This window comes from Pyxicephalus adspersus, chromosome 11, assembly GCF_032062135.1.
Source record: "Pyxicephalus adspersus chromosome 11, UCB_Pads_2.0, whole genome shotgun sequence".
Taxonomy (NCBI): domain Eukaryota; kingdom Metazoa; phylum Chordata; class Amphibia; order Anura; family Pyxicephalidae; genus Pyxicephalus; species Pyxicephalus adspersus.
The window spans coordinates 53809485-53835777 of NC_092868.1; the positions used below are offsets into that span (position 1 = coordinate 53809485).

Here is a 26293-nt window from a genome sequence, read left to right on the forward strand (position 1 = left end):
CGGCAGTGTGGTCTGTCAAATCTTCATTTGTACCGGGATATTCACCAACAGATTCACATCCCAACCCGTCACCTCCCTCACAAACCAGCAGCCCCTCCATACACAGTGTACAACATTTATTAACATAATTACACAGGGAATAGTTTATTGCAACGACGCTTCTTTAAGAGCCATCTCGGCCGGACTATTTAAAAAGCAGAAAATGACAACAGATCCTTGGACGTTTTTTCAGTGCAAGATCCGAATTCCCAGAGTCCTCCAGACGGACCGACAGTGCAACAAACTCTGACTTAAAGGCCAACTTCACTCAGCAACTGCTATATTGTGTGGTCACTGGCACAATGTGCCCAATTACAGCTCTCCAGCAAAATGTACATTGATTGGGCAGCGTCAGTGCCATAATGGTGTTCTGCCCCCTCTCATGGGTTCTCCATACCACCAAGAGAGGGACAGCAATAAAAGTACCATATAGAAGGAGCGGCAATACGAGCCACTGCTGAGAGAAAAAGCCGCCATGTGTGGCAGAGCCCACCCAACCCTGAAATATCAGTTCCAGATGAAATATTAAAAACAGTCCCAGTGCTGAAAGGCAGACAAATACAAGCTGTGCAATGTGCGCCATCTTGAAAACAGACAATGTGAGCAGCGCAGTCCTTTGCGTCATCAGACGATGGATAGTTTGACACTACTGGCAGTGTCACGAGCAATTGGCAGCGGAGATCTCCAAACATTGCCGAACAAACCAGAAGCAGCCAACATGCGATGTGGCCGATGGAACTGCAAAGTGGCTCGCCGTTGTTCAACACACACACATGCCAAGACAGGCTCTTGATGGATGCAATGGGCGCTGGGGCCAAAGGGCCTCTAGAATGCACAGCATTAAAATGATTTGTGTTCCTCTATTGGAAACACAAAGCCCATTCTCATGTCAGTGCCGATAGTTCCCAGGGCTCTTGTAGACTCCATTGATTCTCTTCCAAAGTAACCGAAGATGTCAAGAGTAACAACCACGCCGAATGTTTTTATCACAAGAGGCCGGCAGAGCTCTGTAACTTTGTATGAAATCCAGAGAAGAGCCCCGCACCCTCCTATTGTCTGTTATCTTTGGACACGGTGTGTGCAAACCAGTTCACTTTGGTCTTCCAGCTTTCCCGCAGCGCCTCGTTAAACTTCACCCGGAAATGTTTCAGTGCTTCTTCATCACTCTTTCCCAAAGCTAAGGAGTCCTGTGTGCGACAAAGAGAATAAATTCTATTGTTAGATCTGCGTTATAATTCTCATGCTACAAATGTAAAGAGGAACCCCTGGCAAAAACCCGTACACAGAACTATAGAACTGGTCAGAGACTGGTTCAGCCAAAAGGGCAGCATAAAAATGAAGTACCGTTGGATTTTGATTAATCAATTAGCAGGAAGGTGACACAGGACCTGAACCATACTACAGGGTGTATTGGGGAAAATGTGTGTGAATCATAAGACTGGCTGAACACATATAAAAAATGCAGTAAGAAAAGTGTGGGACAGTTAATATGCACATCCTGGTTTCAGATTTAGGCAACAGCTAACAATGTATCATTGCAATTCTAATAATGGCCGCCAGATGGTGCGGTCATGTGTGTGCAATAGGAAACCGCACTTGGTGGGCAGAGAATAGCTCACATTGTGCGTTACCTAAAAACAATGAAAGGAAGCAGCCCAATCAAAAGGAGACATAAGCAAGACTGCAGTACGGCTACCTACATACTCTTGATTATCATCGGAAATGATCTTTTACGATCGTTTCCAGCTACAAACAGCTGATAGATGAACTAACAAACGCTGTGCATACGGCACGGTCGTGTTCTATGGGAAAGGGAGAATGAGCAGGCATCACCCCGCTACACTCTCCTCCATTCATTTCCATTGCGGTCATTTGCCGCCAGGACAGATCCATGAACAATGTCAGTTAACCTCTGTACACATCAGATTCTTGTCCGACAGCTCATATCAGCCGAGATTCACCTTACGTGTGTACATTGCGTAGAACTCTCTAGGCAAAGCTAGTAGTGTGTGGATTATAGAATGCAGGTCACTTGTTCAATCTGTGTTTGCATATTGCAACATTGTTCATCATTCATTTACATTGCACTGCCACCACAAGGTTGTCACATTAACACACATTCAACTTTAAAGAGCGTTTATCACTTTCACCAATGATCATTAACTACAGTTCTGTTTTTGATGGATAATAGGAGTTATTAGTGAAGTGCAGTTGGTAGAAGTGATTTTGCCATCCTAATGATGGGCCAGTAGGAATGTGTTTGATGCCTGTAACTCCACGTGTCAATATATATATATATATATATATATATATATAAAAAAAAAACACGTCAGCAGGTAGGGAAGGGTTTGCACTGTGCTTTTTACTCCTCTTACCAAGTAAACCTTGCCTAGGAGTTCTTTAAGCTCCACTGTCTAATATCTATAGCTAGGAGCACAGTTTGTTACCTACATCGACCCTCAGAGGCAAATAATAAATGGAAACTGCCATAGCAGAATGGAAAATATGTCACCTTGAGATACTGGATGTCCTTGGAACAGGTGAGCTCAGGCAGACCGGCTGCTTTCATCAGTGCAAACAAATTAAGAAACAGGGCGCCGTGGCATCGCAGGATCATGTAGGCCTTTTCACAGTATTCTCGGAACCTGTGAGCAAAAAAAAAATGGGCATCAATGACCAGAAAAAAAAAACTCCGACCAGTTCCAGCATGGCCAGCACTCAATGACAGCAAGACTATAAATAGAGAGATGTGATCAGGTCAGAATATTCTTGTTTATTGAAAGATAAGAGAAAAAGAAGAAGCCCAAGAGAGGAAGTATCAGAGATATGAAGACAAAGGATGATCAGAGATAATTGGCTTCCTCTCACCTCTCAAACTTCTCGCTGTTGCTGGTCTTTCCTTGCTGAATGACGTGCACAAAATCGTACGTCAGGATAAAGGGAACACGCTCTCGGTTAAAGCCAAACTTGGTCTTAAAATTGCCCAAGAAGTGACCAAAATCTATGTGAAAGAGCTGAAAGACAAAATGAATGATAGTAAATGTGTCACCAATGTGTATTCTTCATGCTGCGACCACACTGCTCTGTGCATGCAGCCATGTCTAGCAGCTAAGTGACTACCCTGAGGCTGTTTGGCTTCTATGCCCTAGCTGTACATGAATCTCTGCTCTAAGTCCCCTCTCCTGTTATATGCATGAGGGGATCAGGCTTGAATGTATCCAAACCCAATACATTTTTCTTCTTGGGCTTAGTTATCCTTGGATACGGAGGCCCCTGTACAGACTGGCCCTAAGAGCTTCACAGGGACCAATTAGAAGAGATTCCTGCATGTTCCTAATGTTACTTTGGTAGCATTTTAAGAAAAAAAAAATATATTTTCAGTCCAGAATTTCTGATCTATAATGAATTCTGCACAAAAAAGTGATCACTGCCTGGGAGTGTGACAGGTACTCTTAGTGTCACCTCTAGCATGGAAGACAATGATGCATTAAACAATTGAAAAGCTAAATGTTTTGGAATAAATTAGGGAAATGGCATACCTGTCCGCTTTCTCGTATCATAATATTGTCGCTGTGGCGGTCCCCAATGCCCAGGACATAGGTTGCTACACAGTAGCCAGCACATGACAGTGTGAACTCCTCTATGGCTTGTTCCAGAGCCTCCCTGGCAAGAAACAGGAAAGAAAAATTATTACTAAACACTGAATTAAACACTAGACATGATGGGGAACATGAAATTCCTCTTTTATAATTTAAAAAAATCCCCATCAGATTGCACTACATTGCATTCATTGTAAACAATAAAGACACCTATTACAGATCCTCACCCGCTCCTAATCTATATACTGCAAAAGGACACGTCAGAGAACATTTCTAAAAACGTGTGCTAACTGAAGGTTCTGCATATACTGTAATCACATAATCAGTTCCCCTGGTGCAATGCGGAAAAAAAGGCACTCCTTTAGACTTTGAAATAATTTAATTGACTGCTCAGGAAGTATTTTGCACAGAATGCACCAGGCAAACTCTGTAGACTCTGACTTTAAACTATGACTGCTTTCTGTTATCAGTAAATGAAAAAACAAACAAATGTATTCTATAACATTAATGTAGATTAACCACCTGGGCGTTACACTGTCTAGATTTCTGTTCCAAAAGCGTTTTTCATGAAATTTTTTTTTTTAAATTGTAGACCTGTAACTTACAGAAATATGTCCGAACAGGGTTCTAGTAGATATCATGAATATAAAAAATGTTTGAAACACAATCATGTAAAAAAAAAAAAAATACTTTTAATAAAATTAAATAAAAGACACAAAAAATCAGCTTAAACAAGAATACATAAATAAATGAAAAATACTGAAAATGCGATAATTCGGTATACTGTATAGTAATATATTTTTCTAAAACACCTCCCTAGTGTCCGTCACATACCTATAGACAAAACCACATAAATATATTTTCTATTATTTTGTATTGGATTGGATACAGGACTTTGTATTCAATCCAATACAAAATGAGAACAAAATTCAAACTCTCATTTTGTATTGGATTGAATACAAACTCCTGTATCCAATCCAATCCAATACAAAATGAGAACAAAATTCAAACTCTCATTTTGTATTGGATTGAATACAAACTCCTGTATCCAATCCAATCCAATACAAAATGAGAGTTTGAATTTACCAATTACATACTTTGTATTTATTTTGAATTATTTTGTATTGGATTGGATACAGGAGTTTGTATTCAATTCAATTCAATACAAAATGTGTTTGAATGAGTTTCAATTTGAATTTCCCGCACACGCGCCGACGTCATCGTACGCGCCGACGTACACGCTACGGAGGGAGAAGCCGGCCGGCTTCTTCTTCTCCACCGGCCAGCTTCTTCTTCCCGGAGAGGGCACCCGACGCTGGAGGACGACGCTGGAACACGACGCTAGATGATCGCAGCGGGACCAGGTAAGTGATCGATAAACCCCGAACGTTTCTCACTGTATTTTCATACAGTGAGAAAAGTTCGGGGTATCGATAATTGTAATTATTTTAAACCCGAACCAGGGTCGGGGTTATCGCTCGGGTGGCTAAAAGAAATGCATTAAGTAAATAGCAGCGTTTCCCAGCATGCACTACCACCCAGTTTCCCAACAACAGAAGGGTTTGCAGTGACAATCACTCACCCTGGATTCTTGCTCTTTAACCAGTTCAGCAGCGCATCTTTGTTGAAGGCCGCAGTAGCTGCCATGTTGCTCTTGTTGCGCTGGATGTTGGCGATTGTATCAGACCGCATGACAACTTCGATGAGGCCGGTCTTGTCTCCTGTCGACAGGCAGCCGTAAGGTGTGACCCTGTACAGACAAAAGGAAGCAGTCCGTGAAGTTGATGCCGTCTGCCCTTTAACATGGTGTAAAGTTCCTGCATTGACTACTAAGAATGTTCCATAACACTTTGAAAAGTGATTACAAAGAAGTGAAGCAAAGTTGTAGGGTAGGGTTAAATGTTAAAAAAAAGGTCACAAATCCTTACCTGAGGTCCAGCCCCTCCTTCTTCCATAGAACGTCCATTAGACGGATCATCTGTAATGTCAGCATATCCTGTCGGAGATCTAAAAATAATGGAGAACAGAGTGTGAAGATTTAGGATAATGAACTCATACACTTTCATATAAAGTGGGCTTTACTGGATAATCTTTGACACCCCCATTGACAGCAAGCCTTCCAATGTGAACCTAGACACCCCCACAGACAGCGAGCTTTCCTGGAAACCCTAGACACCTATATATTATGGACCTTCCTGGATAATCCTAGACACCCTAACAGACAGAAGGCCTTCCTGGACAACCTTAGACACCCAAATAATGCTTCTCAGGTCATCCTGAATAATCCTAGACACGCTCATATATCATGGGGCTTCCTGGCTATACCTAGACAACCTCATCTATATAGCAGGCCTTCCCAGATAACACCATATACAGCAGAGCTTCCTGGATGTACCTGGTCACCCTCATATATGGCAGACCTTCCAGGAAAAACATAGACACCTATATATCTTGGCTTTTTTGGATAAACCTAGTCACTTTCATATATGATGGAGTTTTTCCTGATGAACCTTGAAACTCACATATAATTTGGGCCTTTGCAATTGAACCCAGGTTCCTTTATATATGAATGAAAAAACCTAAACACCCTCATATATGGCAAGCATACCTGGTTAATTCAAGGTAGCTTTATATATGGCAGGTCCCCTCATATAGGGTGGGGGTCCTCACAGATGAACATAGGCACCCTCACATATGGCAGGGCTTACTGAGAGAACCTAGACACCCTTATTTACAGCAGTAATATACATACCATCTCCATTCTTGAAGATGATGCCAACACGGTTTCCTCCGAACAGTTCATTATTATATACAATCCACAGCGGCTTCATCTTAGATTCCATAAAAGTGCAAAGCTCCACACTGTGGAAGAAAATGCTGCTATTTAGCTTATAAAGGCAAAAATAAACCTGGTCCAGGTTTCATTTTCTAAAGAAATTGCTAAGAGAATTTGTACTCCTTTTATAACTTGAGAAGTAAAAGTGAAAGAAAGTGCAGGATGTCTGCTATTGGCTCCTCTCCGATTTAGTTTTATTTAGAGGCCCTAAGCAGTCATCTTTAAGCTGGAAAAATCTGAAGAATTTCCTGGTGTTAAAAATCTATCTATTAAGGACTATCATCTTGTATTTTATTGCTTTTGAATTAATGAGAAGTTTAAGATCATCTAAACTTTAATGAGCGGTTTTTCAAGCATGGAATCCCTTTGCATTGGCATCTACAGCCTTACATTTAACCTAGGTAATTCCCCTCTGAACTTTGCCTGCAATATATAATTTACAGCTATAAAGCTATCGCAGCCAGGATATCTTAAGAGCAATACAATTCCTAGCAGCTGAGTTCCTAGGAAACCGAGGTCTCTGAACAGACATCAATTATTGCTGAAATAAAGCTTTCTGCTTCCCACTGGTACACAAATCTGATCCAGTGTTTTACTTCTAATACTTCTGGAAATGATGTGCCCATGTTACTACTATACTTACCACACATCTGTGAGTATTAGGTTAGGGTCCAAAGGGGAGTAAAGGTGGGAGAGGGGCTCCAGGTAGGTCTCCTGTCTCATACACATGTGCATTGCCTCTTTGGCCTGGGCCTTATTGGTCTTCTGGACACTGGACCTCACAAAGTCATTCAGACCCTTGAGCTTGGACAGAGCCTCACCCTTTATTAAGTAAAATAGAAAAACAAAGGTGTTACATGTTCTCAGTACTGATAACTGATCTTAAAACTAGTGTAATATATATATATATATATATTTATTAGCATGGAAGCATTACCTGCTTTATGAGAACCTTCATATGGTAGTTACTGCCCCGACAATATGCTTCAAGGATGAGACCGAACCTCAGGGCCACCGCAGGGACGTGCATCTCTGATCTAGAGGGAACAGGAAGCAAAAAAAAATGCAAGATTAGAACACACTGAATAGACACGAGAGGCCCAATAACTACAGGATCAGAACAAGTACAGAAAATGATACACTATGTGAAAGAATAGATATTACCATTTGAAATATTTTCTGTCCCACTTTACTTTTTACACCTTTTAATGAACCAGTTTGTAACTTAATACTATTGGTTCTTTAGGGTTGAACTACAGAAATCAACAAAGGGTACAGATTTTGGAAGATTAGTCAGCACTTATTCCACAGTCATTGTACCCAATTAAATATTTTGGTACGCAGTATTTACCGGAGATGCCAGAAAAGGAAGTGGCCAATCTTGCGGTGAATCAACGCTCTCTCCAGCAGGAAGGTTGTCAGCTCACAGTCTAGATAAGATTCATACTTAAGAACCTGAACTAGCTGCAGCAGATACTGGCACAGTTCTTCATTCCTGAAAAGAGAATGAGGGACATTAAAACAATTTTGTTCTGAAGAAGGTTGGCTTGTTGCAGCTGCCAAACAAGTCCACTTTGTGAAAGCATTTCAATGCAAGTCACACCTTGGCTAATCCAAAGTGGCCCGCTGCCAGATACATCCTCCCTCCCAAAGTGGCTCACTGCTGGACATTGCTCCCTGCACCAGAGTTGCCTATTGGTGGATACACCTCCCTTCATTCAGAGTATTTCCCAGTTCTCTCATCCTAATGGGCCACTACCAGAAATGCCTTTACATTTCCAGGGAGGCTAACTGCTAGATACAGCTCCCTTTTCTAAAGTGTCCCAATGTCACAAATGCCTTACCATTCCAAAATGGTCCACTGCCAGAAAGGCCACCCATAGCAAAGTGACTGCATGCCAAATATGGCTCTCAATCTAGAATAACCCACTGTCAGACAATGCCACCCACCAAAAGCTCTGCCAGACATTGCACAAGTCTTGCGATCCCTTCTTGGGTCACCTGCTCTGACACAGTCAAACTACCTGCATTGACAACCTTCTGCCCCACCTTGCTATACCGACTAGGTAAGTGTTGCACTTACGTCAGCTTCCTCAGGCAGGTCATAGTGAATGACCCCACGTATCGATCAGGATAGTTGAAATCTAATAATTCCAAGGCAGTGAGGACAGGCAATTCCGGCCACGTCTGAAGTAAGTACACCATCTACGGTAAACATGAAACATTAATAATTGTCAATGATTTTTCTCAGGTGTAAAGAAACTTATGTTTAGTCTATCTGCAAAATCATTGCTATGTACCTGAGCTACATCCTCATGCTTGTTCCACTTGGTGGTGAGGAGAAGTTTGGGCAAGGCCTCTGGGTGGCGCTCTCTAATCTCATGACGCAGCTTCCAGACCAGTTCTTTCTCATGTTCATACAGCTCAGCTTGGCCTTTCCGTTCCACAATCTCCTGGAGCTGCTGTCGCTGTAGAGGGGCAAGAAAAGGATAAACACCTGCCATGTGCCATCCCTTAACAGTGACCCAGATCTCAGCATACATCAGACTGGGGAGTATCACATGGAGCAGAGAAAGCACAGCACGCACCCCCAACACATGGCTGAGAATCATTATTACGGATATTGATGTTCTACACCACAGTTCCAATTAAATGCATTCTAACAGGTCTGATCTGTGAAAACAGCATTACTAGTCACAGTGCAGACTCTATAATGAAGACGTAAAGTCTGTTTTTAAACAGTTAGTACAGCCAGTACTTTACTGTGGAACACCGCCTTTGTCTGTGCAGACAGTGTTTGGTCCTGTCATTGTTCTATAACTAAAGACCAGGTAATTTCGTATGTAGAATAAAATTGTCCGCTTCCCAACATGTGTTTAGCCCATCTGATCCTTTTGCAGTGCATTATTATCTGCTGAAAAACAACAATAGCGCATGAAATTATACTAGCAGAGCCATTTATGAAGAAACAGGAGAAAATATAAATGGTGAGCTAAATAGAAAAAAAAGGCAACATTTATAATTTCAGGATCCCAATTAAAAGGCATACAGGAGTATTTTGTATGCTACAAGTGCCCTGTGCTCCCTACTTACGCGCCACAATCCAAAAAGACTCCACACTACTTACTAATACAGGTAATACAGGGAAATACCAGTGTGAGCGAGGGGGCTCCAAAACAATTTAGAATACTGATTCCACTCTATTCATAAAAAGTAGAGTGAGATATAAGCTTGGAACATGCAACAAGGCCTAAGACAATTGAGATTTGCAAATACCTCGTCCTGAGTGGGGTTGGACACTTCGCCGAGGCGGCCCAGCTCGAGAATCTGGAGAGAAGAGATACAGATGTGCAGGGAAGTTAATAGGAGCTGAAATAGTCACATTGACACCTTGTACAGTTTGAGGGAGAGTTAGTGTGAGGGTGATGGGAAAGATAGAAGGAACTGGAAGATGAGGGGTGTAAGGTAATGTAGAGGCTTCATGTTAGGGTCCCAAGTTTAAAGAATGCAATTTATGGAACCAGTAACCCCTTTATAATAAAATATTGCTAACACAATGCCATCACCATCATTATATAACTACCAGACATCAGTGAAGTTATGATATATCTCATTTGTTTAGACAGTTAGCAATATGAGACATGGTGATAAATGTTACTCATTGTGATCACAGCATCCTTACAGTGACCCTCAGATCACCTCCATTCTCATATCTATGGACATTTTATTTTTCCAGCTACAGCACATAGACGATATCTGATTAGCAATATAGACCATGCTCATAATTACTCATTGCAATCCCAGCATCCCTACAGTGACCACCAGATCATCTCAATCCTCATACCTTGTCAAGAGAAGGATAGTAGACAGGATAGTCAGACATATTCATGAAATTGATCACCAATGTAGCTGCGCTCTCAGTATTAGGATTACACTGTACAGTTCCCATCGGGTTCAATAATTCCGCCTTCTCATCTAGATAGGGAAAGTGAAAAATAAAATAAATGGGTTTTCTTCAAGACGACACATCTCGCCAATCTTCTGACAAACATATGAAACAAGAAAGTGAACTGATTTAATTGCTGATTGATTTGTATATCTGTCCAGTCACTTTTGCGATTTATACACCTCCACAGAACACTATCTATCCTATACTGGTATGGAATACAGTGGTGTCACAGCAATCATTTCTGTTGAAGTGCTCAAACAAAGAGATAAGCTTCATCAGTCTGCAGCTTATTCCTTCACTGTCCAGTCCTAGGCTAGGGGAGGGAGAGGTAAGTGTAACCTAACTTCATCAAAAAGGGCTGCACTGCTTAGAACTATAAGGACAGAAATGCAAATTATTTAGCAGGTAAACCAGCTCTTACATATGTATTTCATGTGTGTATTTAGCCCTTGAAGGTACTTACCTGGAAAAGATGACCACATACAGAGTGAGTACTGGCCACACTTGAGCATGTCCTTGTAATCAAACAGCATGGTGTTTACCCAGGCAATGGGGTAATCCTGGCAAAGGAAAAAAAAACTTTTACTACAAGAACACTACAGATGTAGCGACTGGCAAAGCAAAACAGACACCCACCTTTTTGGATTTCTTCTTGGTGGACTTGCCTTTCTTTGACTTATCAACAGCATAAAGAGCTAGGCTGAGCCGCGTCATGCGTGGAAGGTCACACACGTTGATTTCAAACTCTAGCTTCTGCTGCCACTGAGGCTCAGAGGAGGCGTTCACTTCAGCACTGGCCACCGTCTTACACAGAAGTTCATTGCCGTGATAAAGGCCACAGTAGACTAGCAGCTGCAGAAGACCAAGAGTAGGAGTCAGTGGTGAGACAAAGTCCTATAATACTTAAGGCAAAAAGGCCAAAGAAAAACTCCTTGTGAAGATTGTTGTGCAACAGATCTGTTATATTTCCTATTCCAGGCAAACCGTAGGTTCTACTTAAAGCTTCCCCTTTTCTCAGAAGGGGAGACCATTTACTGTACACCATGGTCAGTTTAAGCCCTTCACCAAGAAAGCTGCAACTGGTTTGACGTCCTTACCCAAGATCAGATATGAAAAGATGACGATGTGAAATGATAAGCTGCAACTGCATTGGCCAATTTAATATAGTGACTTTGTTGGGATCCTAAAAGTAACCACAAGTTTACTATCCGCTTCTGACTACCATTTGTAAGGGACCTCCATTCAGCCACCCTCCTCCTTTACCTTTAACCCTTCGTCCGCATTAACATTGTATCCGAACGATAGATGAAAACAAAACGGCTTCTCCAGGCTCCACAAAGAACACAGATGCGGCTAAAAAAGAAAAAAAACAGAATTTATTAGAACATTCAAAAGGGCTGTTCAAATTGTGTTTGTGTATTGTAACACAAATTGCCAACTACAGATCTTTACCTTTTTAGTAGGTAGCGGCGGGGGTTTGTGCCGGCTTTTGGGGCAAAGAATTGTGGGATCAACCTGTTTGTCCGGTAGCGTGGAGGTGATGGTGACGAGTGTAAGGTGAGCAGTCCAGTTATTCTTCAAACACTGGTTGATGTACTAAAAGATGGCAGAATGTTTAGCAGATGGCAAAGGACACATTTATAAAAACAGAGCAATGGACCCACTTACTTTGAACTGGCAGAGGGGGTAGTTGCCGTAGATGTATTCCAACATGCCATTGATCTGAAGGGTGTATTCCCCAGGGCCTACCGGACAGCGCTGCCCAGATACATTGGATTTTTTACGTAGTGCCAATTGAATGACGGAGATGGGGAGGTCTCGAGGAGAGACTTGTAAGGTGAAGGTTTCCTGCAGACATAAAAAGGAATATTAGAGGCAAGAGATAAGGGTATTAGCGTTTAAGGAGAGTAAATCAGAATGGCAACTTGACTAGTGTATGTGATATTTGTGGTGTCATGAGGTAGACTTCAATAAAGATAAGACAGTAACAAGTTGATGCAAAATCTGTAGGGACCCTAATACTTTGCCTAGACTTACCCGAACCATCTCAGCACAAGTACCTAGTGCTTCGGAATATTGGTGTGGGGGATTATGTAACTTCTGAGGGTGCAGAGCTTGGGTGTGAATAGCCAATATCCAGGTTAGGATACTGAGGAAGCAAACAATTTCACACCACGAATCCTGTGTACGCTCTGACATTATCGAACACCTAGCTTACACACCGTTTGGATTTTGGAGAAATAGTTCGAAATTGAGCCTGATTTATTAAAGCTCTCCAAGGCTGTAGAGGATACACTTTCATCAGTGAAGAGAAGTGATCAAGCAAACCTGGTATAGATTACTTTCGTTAGAATACTTGCTAGCAAATGTTTTGAATCCTGGACCAGATCTATTCCAGGTTTGCTGGATCACCCAGCTTCACTAATGAAAGTGTATCCTCTCCAGCCTTGGAGAGCTTTAATAAATCAAGCCTATTGTGTATAAGCCTGAAGAAAATATTGGAGTCTCTTAGAGTGGCCATCCACATCTGTTCTAAAATAGAGATATTACCTTTTGACATTAATAAATTTAATAGTCCAACCTTCTGTAGTGTTTATGTCTAGCTCAATCCTATCATTTGTACAAGTTTTTTTTTTTTTTTTTTTTAGAAACCTAAATATTCTTCCCCAGAACATGCACAGGAACACAAGTCTTACCTCGCTATTCTCAAACTTAACGTTGATCATGATGCTTTTGCTGAATAATGGTTTGGTGAAAAGGGTGGTGGACGGCTCCAGCTGAAGAGGGAAATTTGATTCCATCCAACTCTCCCAGGTCAGCTGCTGGCGGCAAGACGCTACATGCTCACAAAATTGGCGCATTTTGGTACGGAAATCATTCACCTCTGCGTCATTTAAAGAGTCAAAATCATGAAGACCTGGGAGAATAGAGAAAAAGATAAATTCTGTGGTTGTAATTGTGACAATGACAGAACAGAGAATCCAAGTATGTGACAGTATCTGCAGTATAGCTGTAGATATGTCTGCATCAAGCTGCAAAACCATTGCAGCTCATGGTTGGGCTGTTATCACGATCTGTCACCATTGAGGAGTGAAGAAGAATCTACTCAATGAGGACAGGTGAATCTAGAATGGGCCCACAAAGTAGTAAGAAAGCAATAGAATCTCTATCAAGGATGGGCAATCGCTGCAAATAGGTAGCTGCCTCTTGGAGACCAATGATGCTTAAAAGGTACATAAGACTCTATGATGTTTAGGAATGAAGTGACAGGAGTCCACTATTGTTGGCTTCCGATTGGACAATCTATACAATTAAGGAACAGAAACCGGCAGGGCAGCAGTTCTAGTTGCGTTTTCCTGAACGAAAGTATCTGAAAAAACTGTTCTGCCACCAATAAGCAACCCTCCCGTAGCCTAACAGGAAGCATTTGCCTGTTACGTTTACACAGACAGTTCTCATTTCAAGCATTTCATTACACCCAACACAGCCAAAGTCACCCCCATGCTCACCTCTGTTTATGAGTAGACTGATTTGAGAGTTCAGAAGTTTCTCGGCCCGGTCACCCTCCCTGGCCACGAGTCTTAAGACCGGTAGGAAAGGCTGTATGTCGCAGAGTCGTCTCTGTTCGTCCTCCAACTCTTGTTGTTCCGCTGTCTGGTTGATACAAGTGAAGACGTAGGAGGACGGAGCCCCCAGTATGTGAAACAGGGGTTCCTGCTGCGCCCGCTGCCATAGTAACTGTTGACAAGGGGAACAAGTTTAAATAGTGATGCGGGAAAATATGGTTACAAAAGCCATCGGTTTACAAAAGAAAATCAGTAGCAAGAGAACAAACATTAACAAAATGTTAACTGCAGTCATCCTTCCCCTCACTTTTCTTATGCTGCATCTCTTTGTAGATCTCCTCATTGGCTTCCATTTCACCTTAGAATAAAATTCAAGCTCCTGTGTTTTGCCTTTAAATCCTTCCACAATTCTTGTCCCACTTACCTTTCCAACCTAATAGAAAAATACTTCCTTAGCTGCTCTCTTCACTCCTCCAATGACCTACTAATGACTTCCTCACTCATAACCTCATCACACGCATGGCTCCAAGACTTTTCTAGAGCTGCCCCAACTCCCTGGAATGGTCTTCTTCATCCTATTTGGCTTACTGCTATTTTCTGCTCATTTAAAAGAGCAATTAAAACCCAACGCTTCAACCTCACCTACCTGTCTTCTTCTGTCTCCTAAACCCTCACTACTTACCCACCAATCCATATATCCCCTCCTATTGTGTGATACTTCTTAGATTGTAAGCTCTTCTGGGCAGGGTTCTCTCCTCTGTTACTGTCTGTCATTTGCAACCCATATTTAATGTACAGCGCTGTGTAGTAAGTTGATGCAATATAAATCCAATTTATTATTATTAATAATAATAAACGATGAGATGCCCAATGTTTATCTTCAATATCATGCAGTTTAAAGCAGAATGAATTGGCTTACTTACCTTCTTAATATTTCCAAGACTGGCATTGCGTGACACAGGGAAGTTGAGGTAAATGCCCGTGGGGAGGAGGAAGTCCACCAGAATGGTCTGATTCTCCTCCTTGGCCCAGAAGTCCACTGGACAGTAAACTCCAGGCGGCATCCTGCCCTCTGGCTACCGCCCCTCCAGCCCTGCAAAGACACAACACAGGTTTATGTATGGAACTTGTTCCTGCCACTGGGGTAAATGTGTATATTTCTCTATGGGACATGCTTGTTGAAGATGGGAAGTTCAAACAAATATATTAGTCTGATAGAAAATAGTACAAAACTTTGCAAAATTTCCAACTTTGCCCTGGTAAAGAAGAAGGTGCACAGGAGTATACCCAGTGAATTGATCAATAAATCTCAGCAGCTGCATAGCTGAAATTCCTATCTACCTGTCTGTAGAAGTTCTGATAGCGCTCAGTGTAGCTATGAGATGGGATGGCGGCTCAGTGGTTAGCACTCTGGCCTTTGCAGCGCTAGGTCTTAGGTTCAAATTTCAGCCAGGACATTATCTGCATGGAGTTTGCAGGTTCTCCCTGTGTTTGTGTGGGTTTCCTCTGGGTACATTTCAAAAACATGAAGTTAGGTTGATTGGCTACCCCCCTCCAAAAAATTGACCTTAGTCTATATCAAAGACATATGACTATGGTAAGGACATTAGATTGTGAGCCCCTTTGAAGGACAGCTAGTAATATGACTATGGATTTTGTACAGCGCTGTGTAATATGTTGGTGCTATATAAATACTGATTAAAAAATAATGTACAAAGCTCAGCTGTATGGGATGCTGTACTAGTAATGGTCAACCAGCAGATTAATATAGTTAATACCTTTCCATACAACAAAACTAATGGTAATTCATTGGTACAGACACATCCATGTCTTTCTAGAGAATTCTGAAACCTTGAGCATGTGTTTTTTTCACAATACGGCCTTTATTTACAGCTATGCCTGTATTCGAGGAATGAACTGGTCAGACCTGTTCAGGGCAAACATCAATAGGTGATTTTCCGATGAAAACTAAGAGCTTTGTAACACTACAAGTCTTGGAAATGCGAACGTCTCGGATGGATTAACAGCTTGTAGCATTTTAAAGCTGCCATTGCACATTTTACCAACAATAAATAAAAAGGGTACCTGTCATGAGAAAATTCCCAGAGCTTGCCGATGCTGTGACAAAAAACAGCACGTTGGTGGTCAAGCCGGCTCCAGTAGCTCCCGAGTCATTGAACCGATGCAGGTATGCAGCAAGGGAATTCAAATGAAGTCATTGTCCCTCCTCTGCATACCAAGTCAGGGACTAAAACTAAAAAGAAGCCAATGGCGTGATTTGCAGAGAAATTCTTTCCCCCTACAGAAATTCTGCCATTGAGAAACAATGTGCAACCAAAAAAACTTTAAGTACAGGTATATCCCATCCATGTGCCAGCACTTTCTGGTGTTTCCCATCACCCAAGCTTGTCTTGACATTAGATTGGTGGTGGGGTTCCTGCAAAGCAGCAGCAGTGCAATGGCTGTTTAAAGCAAACCAAGAACATAATTTAACCCCCATTGGTATAAATATTTACGGTGCTTCTTTCAGCAAAAAAACTATGTACACACGTTAGATGATTCTCATCTCATAATGGCCTCAGGGCTGATATCGGATGAGAATCTGGCGTGTGTACAGGGTTCATCGTTGCATTGTCCATGTATCCAAACGATCATAATGAAAGTAAAAGGGAGAGAGCACAGCATGGTGCGGCTCGGTCGTTCTCCCCTCTCCATAGAGCAGAACGGCTCTGTATGTACAACGCTCGTTCATGCATCATGCAGTCTATTGTCGTTGGAAAGGATTGTAAAAGATATTTTTCAACGACAATTATTGCATCTGTGTACGCAGCCCAAGAGCCAAAAAATATACCTGGTACTTTTAGATATGGGGTCATGTGACTCTCCCATGAGACCACACTGACCGAACCAGGATCGCCATAGGGGGTGACCAGAGTCTAATATACAAATCTAGTGAATTGGAGCTTACAGGGGGCTCTCAGTAAATGAGGAGCAGTGGAGGAGCCAAAGAACTTTGTTCATGTAAAAAGCGACTGGTTCCCTTTAACATAGACAAAGCAGAAACTTTAAAGCCCAACCCCAGGCAAAAAGTTTTTGGGGAAGGATCTTTTGTCAGAATTACATTGCAGCCTCACCAGGTTCCTCTTTGCTTTTTACCTCCTATGTGATCACCAGGGCAGGAAGTGAACAGAATTACCTATGTCACAGACAACAATGAAATTGTGAGCATAACATAGAAAGGTTAGAACCTTCGAGTGTGCGTTTAACCCGTCTGACAACAGCAGGATATTCCGCAATCCCACTTTATTATATTAATGTAAAGGAGCCAGCAATGAGCAGCTGTGTTATTACAAATTGCAGATTGGGGTTTTTAGTGTTTTCTGGTGAAATGAGAAGCAAAAAGAAAAAAAAAACTTTCGGTTCTTAGTGATATTTCACATCTGGAAGACATACGCAGTGTGCAGAATAAAGAATGCATCAGAGTCATCGACCACTTATATTCTCAATGGTGGCCAGCATTCAGAAGTCATTGAATCAGAAGGACAACTAGCCAGGTAGAATTTGCAGGAGAGGTTATTATTATTAAACAGTATTTATATAGCACCTACATATTATGCAGCGGTGTACATTAGCAAAATTACAAATATAGACAATGACACAGAAGGAGGACCCTGTACAAAAGAGCTTAATCTAAAGTTAGCCATATCTCACACATTTATTGAATGGAGACGTGCCCGTAGGGGATGTGTGCAGCTATATCTATAAGCATCCGAATAGAATATAGAAAGGATTATTAACCCTGTCAGGTTGTATTGCTGCTTTGTGTCCCTGCTGGGGTGAATATTATTATTATTACACAGTATTTATATAGCGCAGATATATTACGCAGTGCTGTACAAAGTCTATAGTCATATCACTAACTGTTCGTCAAAAGAGCTCACAATCTAATGCCCCTGCCATAGTCATATGTCTTTGATACAGTCTAAGGGGGGAAGCGAAATAATCTATCTGCATGTTTTTGGAATGTGGGAGGAAACCAAAATACCCCGAGGAAACCCACACAAACAAAGGGAGAACTTGCAAACTCCATGCAGATAGTGTCCTGGCCAAGATTCGAGCCCGAGACCCAGCTCTGCAAAGGCCAGAGTGCTAACCATTGTGATTCACTCATTTCTTTAAATACGAAGAGCCTACAAACATGTGGGATCCTGGGAATGATTGTCTACTTTTAATAAGTCACCCTATGAGTTTCCTAGCCATCTGCCGCGTCAGTGGGTTTATCTCAGCTGCCTGATGAGAATTTTTTGTTTAGTGCTCAGAAGATGTCTTCCGTTCGCTGTTCAGCATTCCTGACGTTATAGTCATCGGAGCGAATCTTTCAGGAGTGGTAATGAAATCAGAGGATGGGAAGGGGGGGTAGGAGGAAGAATCCCTTGTGTAGATGCAGAGCATGACTCACTGTCCTTAGACAAGCAGACACATACAGGCATATGTTATACAGGAACAGACATATTGGTCATGTGACCACGTAGCACATGGAGCCCTTACAAAGGCAACAAAATTCTCAGAAAGCCCTGCGACTTTGAACATCAGTTTAAGATGATTCTGGAATCATTACCAGGTGCATATGACCTGCAATTGACCTGGTCTGCTTCTGCATTCCCATTTTGGAAACAGAAGCAGCCCTGATGCAAAGAAAAGCCGATCATCAAAGGCCCTAAATCCTAAAATATTCCCAGCTGGTGTAACATACCAACTCCAACAACCGACGGCTACAGGATATTAGCGAACGTTCATTTGGCAGCTCTGGGAATCTAGGAGTTAACACAGGAAAAACGTTAATGCCATCTTAACCACTAAAACATCGGGAGTGCCATTTGGCCTCTTGCGGCTATACAACATCATCATCCATAACGCTGCAGCTAATGGCCGTGTTTTAGCATTTGCAGAACAGGCCTGCTGACATTAAAAAAATCAATACGTAAGTTCAGGATTTACAATAATGAGTCAATGGATCGTTGCTGAGTTCTGATACGTACAAGGTTTCAAAATTAACAATGACCAGTTCTCTTTAAAATGTTTAAAGTAAAAGCGGATCTGTCAGTGAGAGATAAAGGAAGCCACCATTGCTGAACTGATTATAAAGAATGCTGGTTACCTGGATGGACATGTGACCTTCTGGTATCAGTAAGTTCAGCTATAATGCTGTGCACCTTAAAACATACCTAAACTCAACATTTTCATTTAGCATAAAAGAGTAGACAACCCTTACATGTAAAAATTTGATATTTTTATTTTTTTTTCCATCTGGCGATTAGGACTGAATGGGAGCACAGAACCAAATGGGATACCTACATCACCCATCCCATGAGGCTTTGGGTGCTACTTCCGCGCATGCCCTAATCTCAGAAATGAGTAGAAGGGGCATTTTTTTCTATTAACCTCCCTGGCAGTATTACCCAGTGTGTCTCAGGGTTCATTTTCAGTACCAAAAGCGGTAACCCCGAGCCACACTCGGGGGTGGAATTGTAAATGGAATTGAAAAGCTTACCTGGTCCCCATGTGCCTGCGGCGTCCTCCAGCGGTGCCCGCCCAGTATCTGCGGCCCCTAATGATGCCCGGCTAACATGTGTGTCACCTGGCGATGCCTTCCCGACATTTGCATCCCCGGCGTGTGACTGGACGCAGCATGCATGAGAATTGTAAGTGTTGGGCTGGGGGGCAGGACCAGGTGGGAAATTTAAAATAAGTATTTTTAAATTTCAAATGTACAGCTTTGACATTTTACAATACTTATATAATTAGACCTCCAGGGAGGTTAAGGGAAAGAGATGCCGATCTCACGCAAGCGCAGTTAGATCGGCTGTTTTTCTTTTCCCCTCCACAGTGCGCTACGTCACCTAATCTTGCACCTGCGCAGTGCATAAAACGGAAGAGAATACTAAAGATGGAGGCATCAGAAAACATGTACAACTTCTTCTTACCCAGCTTAAAAAAAAATTCTGCATTGAAATCACTATTAACGGCCCAATATCAATCAGTGGCAGCGGTGCCTTAGATCTTACTCTGCAGATCCCCCCTCCTATTGTGCAATACTTTCCCCACCTCTTAGATTGTAAGCTCTTTGGGGCAGGGTCCTCCGCGTCTCCTGTGTTACTGTCTGTATCTGTCGGTCAATTGCAACCCATATTTAAAGTACAGCACTGCGTAATATGTTGGCGCTATATAAATACTGTTTAATAATAATAAAAATAATAGATACACAGCCATGATTCCTTGGTCACGGCAGTGCCTAGGCACCTTCACAACAACTTCTGGGGGCTGCAGGGAAAGTTTATTTTGCAACTTACATACAAGGAAAACCATGACGACTCTTATTCATAGCTGGAAGCCGCAGTAAATTGTGATGTCACCTCCAGGCTATGCAGTGTGGCATTGGTGTGACTCAGAGAATTTAGAATTTCAGCTGTGTAGCTCGGTCCATTATGACCCAAGACCCACGGAAGGCGTTCGGAGCTCACAGGCTGCTCCTTTAAGATCTGCTCGGTATGATACACTCAGGAGGCTCTCCGCAGCTGAACTGTAACTGAGCGGGATTTTAGTTTTTATTAATAGAGCCGAGCTGAGTCACAGATGAATGAGAGGGGGAAGTCACAGCTTCATAACAAAACGCCAGAGTGAATTTCTACAGCTATTGTCTCTTTGGCTTCCATTATCAAGCTGTTTACAAGCTTGCTCACCGGCCTGAAGAGGAATGTGCGAACGGTTAGCACACTGGGAAGTTGGCCATTTATTATGTAATGAGCGGGGTAACGATTTCACATTAAAGAAACAAAAAAAGAAATAGCATTACATGAGATGCTGCAGATGTGACACCACCAGCCATCGCTCAATCTGGATAAAATCTCAAAACAACCGGACCACAGTCCTCCATGGTCTGTAGGGGGAGTTGATTGGACAGATGTCAAAGCTGCGTCCAATCAAATCTTGTCTCCCAGCTCAGTGCCCTTTCTGCTTTATAGAAATAAAAAAAAAACTTTTGGTTGACCCAAGCAACACATGAGCTATGACCCAGTGTGGAACCCAGACATTTTTTTCTGGGAGAGCCAGCAAACCTGGAATGGATTTCTTAAAAATAATTTATTAGTTGACAAATTATTTCAATCCTTTCCAGGTTTGCTAGGTCACCCAGGTTCTCTCATGATAGGCACAGAGCAGTCAATTGGGCTTTTTTTTTTTTTTAAAGCTCTCCAAGGCTGGAGAGGATACACTTTTATCAGCAAAGCTGGGTGATCTAGCAAACCTGGAATGGATTCCTTAAAAGTCATTTGCAAATGTTTTCAATCCTAGCCCAGGTTTGCTGGATTACCCAGCTTCACTGATGAAAGTGTATCTTCTCCAGACTTTGAGAGCTTTAATAAAGCAGAGCCAATGTTTTTACCATAGAGGACGGGGGTCACAGTGGGCACAATGACTGGCTGGCTTTTTCTAAACCCGACTCCCTTAAGTGACTTTGGCAGAGACCATGTGAGCGGTACACTGGCACAGATCACATGACCAGTACTAATTTTAATTATTGCAGAGCTGGCAAGTCTTATTCCTATAATAAAGTGGCAGCCCGGTCTCCAGTCTGTTATATGGAGAAGTAATATCCAAATTATTTTATGGGAAAAAGGAAGAAATTCACTTCTCAATAATTAACATGCATGAAAGTTGATGCAAACCGCAGAAAAAAAAAGGAACTAGGCCAGGTTGAACCCTTAAAGAGAACCTGTACTGAGAATAAATTGCAATGCAGGGGAGTAGTGAGGTAGGCGAGTATGAAGTTGGGTTTTGAGTGATCTTTTAAAGAAGCAGAAAATAGGAGCAAGCCGAACAGGACAAGAAAGACCATTCCAGAGAGTCGGGGCAGCTCGAGAAAAGTCTTGGAGCAGTGCCTCTTACACATGAATGACTGATAGCGAACAATCACTGTGCTTTTCTATGGAAGAGAGCAACATGGGGGTGCAGCTTCCTCATCCTCCCCCCTTCATGGAACAGAATGGCGCTGTGTGTACAGTTCACTAATTTGTTACTGGAAACAATCACAAAAGATCAGTTCAAGTTACAGTAATCTGACGTCTGTACAGGGCATTGCCCAAGACAAAGGATGTCCAACTTTCTCTGTTTGTGCTGAAGTGAACCAACACTAGAAGGTGTGTCCAACTGAAATCTGACAATCGATTGTGCTGCGAGCAGACGGTAAACAAACCTAGAAGGAAGTGTCACATCCTCCTGACCTTTCTTTGCTGAAGTCAGAGATGTGAAAGTAATCATGTCAGGGTTAGAAAAGTATACAGACTACAAATGCCCTCCCCTGGCCACTCTTCTAGGCGGTGCCCTCCCTGGCCACTCTCTCGGGACGCCCCTCCCTGGCCACTCTTCTGGGCCGCCCTCCCCTGGCCACTCTCCTGGGCCGCCCTCCTGGGCCGCCCCTTCCCTGGCCGCTCTCTCGGGACGCCCCCTCCCTGGCCACTATTCTGGGCTGACCCTTCCTGGCCACTATTCTGGGCTGACCCTTCCTGGCCACTCCGCGAGCAAATACAACCAAAAGTGTCCCCTGTGGAGAAAATTTAGAACAGAAGTATAAACTATTCACTTTATTTAAACAAATAGAGGACGCATTAGCATTGCAGCAATGCAAAGACAGAGCCTTTGTCAGGTGGACCAAGCCAGCCCCCCCCCCCCCCCACTGGGGGCCGCTGATTTGGGTATTTGATAACCAAAGCAGCACAAAATCTTCATGTGAAAGACGAATGAGGGTGACTGTTGGAGGAGACAAGGGGAACTTTTGCAATGTTGGAACTTTTAGACATGGGGATTACCTAGTGGAGGGCCCAGAAATTTTGGATTACAGCCCTGGGTGGGAGGACACCTGCCCGTCAGCAACATGTCAGGGCAAGGGGAGGCCGTTTGATTATCTTTGGTGATTCTTTAAATTTGTAATTTGTTTTTTTTTTATCAGACTATTGAAGGGCAAACTGATTTATAGATACAAACTTTTGAGCTTAATCTAAAAGTGAATGTGGTCAGCTTTAAAGGTCAGTACAGAATGTTATTTGTAAGTGGCATCTGGGCATGAGAGAGGGGGGTTGGGGTGAATTAGTCGACCTCTTATAACTTTTTGTTTCCCCCCCCCCCCGAATCAGACTCCATCCAGTCCAGCAGAGTACCCAGCCATGGTAAGGTGGAGCTATGACCACCTGAACTCACACATTAATGTTGAGTGTCATTCAGCCAGGAAGAATGAGGACATCTTGTGGTGAAGAAGAGGAATTGTCAGGAAAAGTTTAGGACCAAGGGGGTCATATAGCAAGAATGTGAAAGTTCTAAAAAAAAAAAAAAAAAAAGATCCCTAATATGGATGAAGACAACAACAGCCTTTCCCAACTATTTCCAAATTAATGTCACATATTGGGCTATAGAGGTTCAGGTAGGTAAGGGTGGTGTCTGCCCTCCAGCCTTCCCATCAGCACAGTTGTACTGGCTCCTCCCCTGCACAGATCTCTCTGCACACTGTGAACTTCTTGAGTGTGCATCAAAAACTGCAGCAAGTCAGATAGAACCACCTCATTTCCTGGCTGGAGGACATCCAGCATCATCTAGCCCCTCCCTCTCCAGCCAGACTGTCCCTGGCCCCACCCCTCTTCATTCACTAGATTTGAGTTCTTCCAATCATAGAAGCTCAGCATCACATATGGATGGCACCAAGGTGATTTGCAGACTTGTAACCTGACACTCATCAAGCAAGGCATTTTGTTATTTGCATAACTCCTCCCAACAGCCATTCTATTAGCTGAGTTGTACTGAGGCAACACCCCAACAGCCCCTGCCACCAGTCATGCCTGAATTGCATAGAGAAGCCTAACAAAGGCAGCATATCTACCAGATCCACCAATCAGTGGGCCCTGGGCCGGAGCAGATCAACCAATCAGAGAGCCCTGGCCCAGTGCATGATATAAGAGGCCAAGATAAGCACATGCTTTGTGTTCTGCTCATCGATCCTTATTATTACACCTCCAGTAAATCATACAACCAGCTGCACTGACTGCAAACAGATACACAGACAACAAATGATAACAATGGGGAAGCACAGGATGAAAACTTCCTCGTACACTCTGACTGCAGGACACATCTAGATCAATGTAACCTATAAACTACTACTACTCCGATCCAGTAAGACTGAAGTGCTGAATGCAGAGCTTCATTGGGAATGTCTTCACAATACCCTGCAGCAAAACTCACGCAACACCTCAAAGGGGCGGCTGCGCGCGCATTTACAGGGCCACCTGCTTTAACCCCAGCTTGTCCTATCAGCAGCAAGCGCTTACTCAACCCAGCCGTTAGTGAATAAAAGGTGAAACAGGAGGATGGAGGCCTTCGCAGCCAATCAGAGCCTTCATATCACAGTGAACTTACCAAGAGGAGCTGGCACACCAAACTGGCCAGACACATCCAGACCTCCCAGGAAGAGAACAATGCTGGCCTGTATTGTGATTGGGGGATCCTATTGTTGCCACACCCATTAGGCCCCTCACATAATAAACCATCACTCTGATTGGCTATAGCCTTCTAAAAAATTATTTGAATCACTGAATTTCTTTTTTTTTGGAATTCTCAATAACTCGGTGACATCAGAGAGCCTGACAAACCACAGCCGTGCTACAACATCAAACCCAGTGGTGCAAGATTCAGCCTATCATTGCAGCCGAGACCTGTGACACACGGGGATGATGCTGTCCAACCAATCACACTGCAAATACGCAGCCCGCCTCCAGGCCATTCAACAGCCATTCCTGAGCTGGCAGTGCCAAGCGCCAATTTCCTGAATACTCAACTCATAAAAATTGAAACCTTTGATCTGAGCGCTCGTGGCACAGCCCAAGGAACGGAAACTAGAACACATTGCCGAAACAGCGGGCATCAGACTGTGCCAACAGATGGGGATGGGGGGGGCAAAGAAATTTCACTTTGCATGACCTATTCACACTTTCTGATTGGTCCACGAACAATTGTAGGCAAAATTGCACCCCAGGAAGATATGAAGTTTGGGCCCCAAATGCCCAGTATTCCAGGGCTCTGCACCCTATATTTCCCTGCAGACATTCTGCCAGTTCGGTCTCGCAGAAAGTGAGGGTCCCAGGAAATTGCCCCAGTTTGCTCTCCCCTAAAAAGGTAGTAGTGTGTCAGTGAGTGACGGGGAACAGCCGTCAGTGAGTGACGGGGAACAGCCGTCAGTCGGTCAGTCAGTCAATATGTGATGGGAACAGCCAGCATTGTGTCTGTCTGTCAGTCAGTCAGTGATGGGGAAGAGTCGGCAGTGTGTCTGTCTGTCAGTCAGTCAGTCAGTGATGGGGAAGAGTCGGCAGTGTGTCTGTCAGTCAGTTAGTGATGGGGAAAAGCCGGCAGTGTGTCTGTCAGTCAGTTAGTGATGGGGAAAAGCCGGCAGTGTGTCAGACAGTCAGTATGTGATGGGGAACAGCCGGCAGTGTGTCTGTGAGTCAGTCAGTGATGGGGAAGAGTCAGCAGTGTGTCTGTCAGTCAGTGAGTGATGGGGAAGAGTCGGCAGTGTGTCAGTCAGTCAGTTAGCGATGGGGAAGAGTCGGCAGTGTGTCAGTCAGTCAGTTAGTCAGTGATGGGGAAGAGTCGCAGGGTGTCTGTCTGTCAGTCAGTCAGTCAGTGATGGGGAAGAGTCGGCAGTGTGTCAGTCAGTCAGTCAGTCAGTTAGCGATGGGGAAGAGTCGGCAGTGTGTCAGTCAGTTAGGCAGTGATGGGGAAGAGTCGGCAGTGTGTCAGTCAGTTAGGCAGTGATGGGGAAGAGTCGGCAGTGTGGCTGTCTGTCTGTCAGTCAGTCAGTTAGTGATGGGGAACAGGCGGCAGTGTGTCTGTCAGTCAGTCAGTAAGTGATGGGGAACAGGCGGCAGTGTGTCTATCAGTCAGTGAGTGATGGGGAACAGGCGGCAGTGTGTCTGTCTGTCAGTCAGTCAGTGATGGGGAAGAATCAGCAATCTGTCAGTCAGTAAGTGATTGGGAACAGCCAGCAGTGTGTCAGTCAGTTAGTGATGGGTAACAGGCGGCAGTGTGTCTGTCAGTCAGTCAGTCAGTGATGGGGAAGAGTGGGCAGTGTGTCTGTCTGTCTGTCTGTCAGTCAGTCAGTAATGGGGAAGAGTCGGCAATCTGTCAGTCAGTCAGTCAGTCAGTCAGTGATGGGGAAGAGTCGGCAGCGCGTCTGTCAGTCAGTCAGTGATGGGGAAGAGTCGGCAGC

The 26293-nt window shown here is 43.4% G+C and overlaps 1 protein-coding gene across 3 annotated transcripts in view; it reads right to left on the reverse strand.

Moving 5' to 3' along the window:
- Positions 1–101: 101 nt before the first annotated feature.
- Positions 102–26293, reverse strand: part of PIK3CD (phosphatidylinositol-4,5-bisphosphate 3-kinase catalytic subunit delta) — a 28990-nt gene continuing 2798 nt past the window's right edge. For 2 of the 3 annotated variants that reach the window (XM_072426986.1, XM_072426987.1), the window contains exons 2-23: positions 14913–15082; positions 13933–14161; positions 13120–13340; positions 12092–12271; positions 11876–12019; positions 11687–11776; positions 11060–11275; positions 10887–10983; positions 10319–10449; positions 9751–9801; positions 8775–8942; positions 8558–8679; positions 7826–7969; positions 7412–7511; positions 7118–7296; positions 6391–6500; positions 5567–5645; positions 5221–5388; positions 3579–3702; positions 2908–3053; positions 2552–2684; positions 102–1226 (exon numbers count right to left, since the gene is read on the reverse strand). In XM_072426986.1, coding sequence (XP_072283087.1) covers positions 1089–1226; positions 2552–2684; positions 2908–3053; positions 3579–3702; positions 5221–5388; positions 5567–5645; positions 6391–6500; positions 7118–7296; positions 7412–7511; positions 7826–7969; positions 8558–8679; positions 8775–8942; positions 9751–9801; positions 10319–10449; positions 10887–10983; positions 11060–11275; positions 11687–11776; positions 11876–12019; positions 12092–12271; positions 13120–13340; positions 13933–14161; positions 14913–15053 — 3111 coding nt within the window. In that variant the 5' untranslated portion in view covers positions 15054–15082 and the 3' untranslated portion in view covers positions 102–1088. Of the gene's footprint in view, positions 1227–2551; positions 2685–2907; positions 3054–3578; positions 3703–5220; positions 5389–5566; positions 5646–6390; positions 6501–7117; positions 7297–7411; positions 7512–7825; positions 7970–8557; positions 8680–8774; positions 8943–9750; positions 9802–10318; positions 10450–10886; positions 10984–11059; positions 11276–11686; positions 11777–11875; positions 12020–12091; positions 12272–13119; positions 13341–13932; positions 14162–14912; positions 15083–20339; positions 20860–26293 lie in introns of those variants that run through there. The other variant, XM_072426988.1, reaches the window with a different exon arrangement.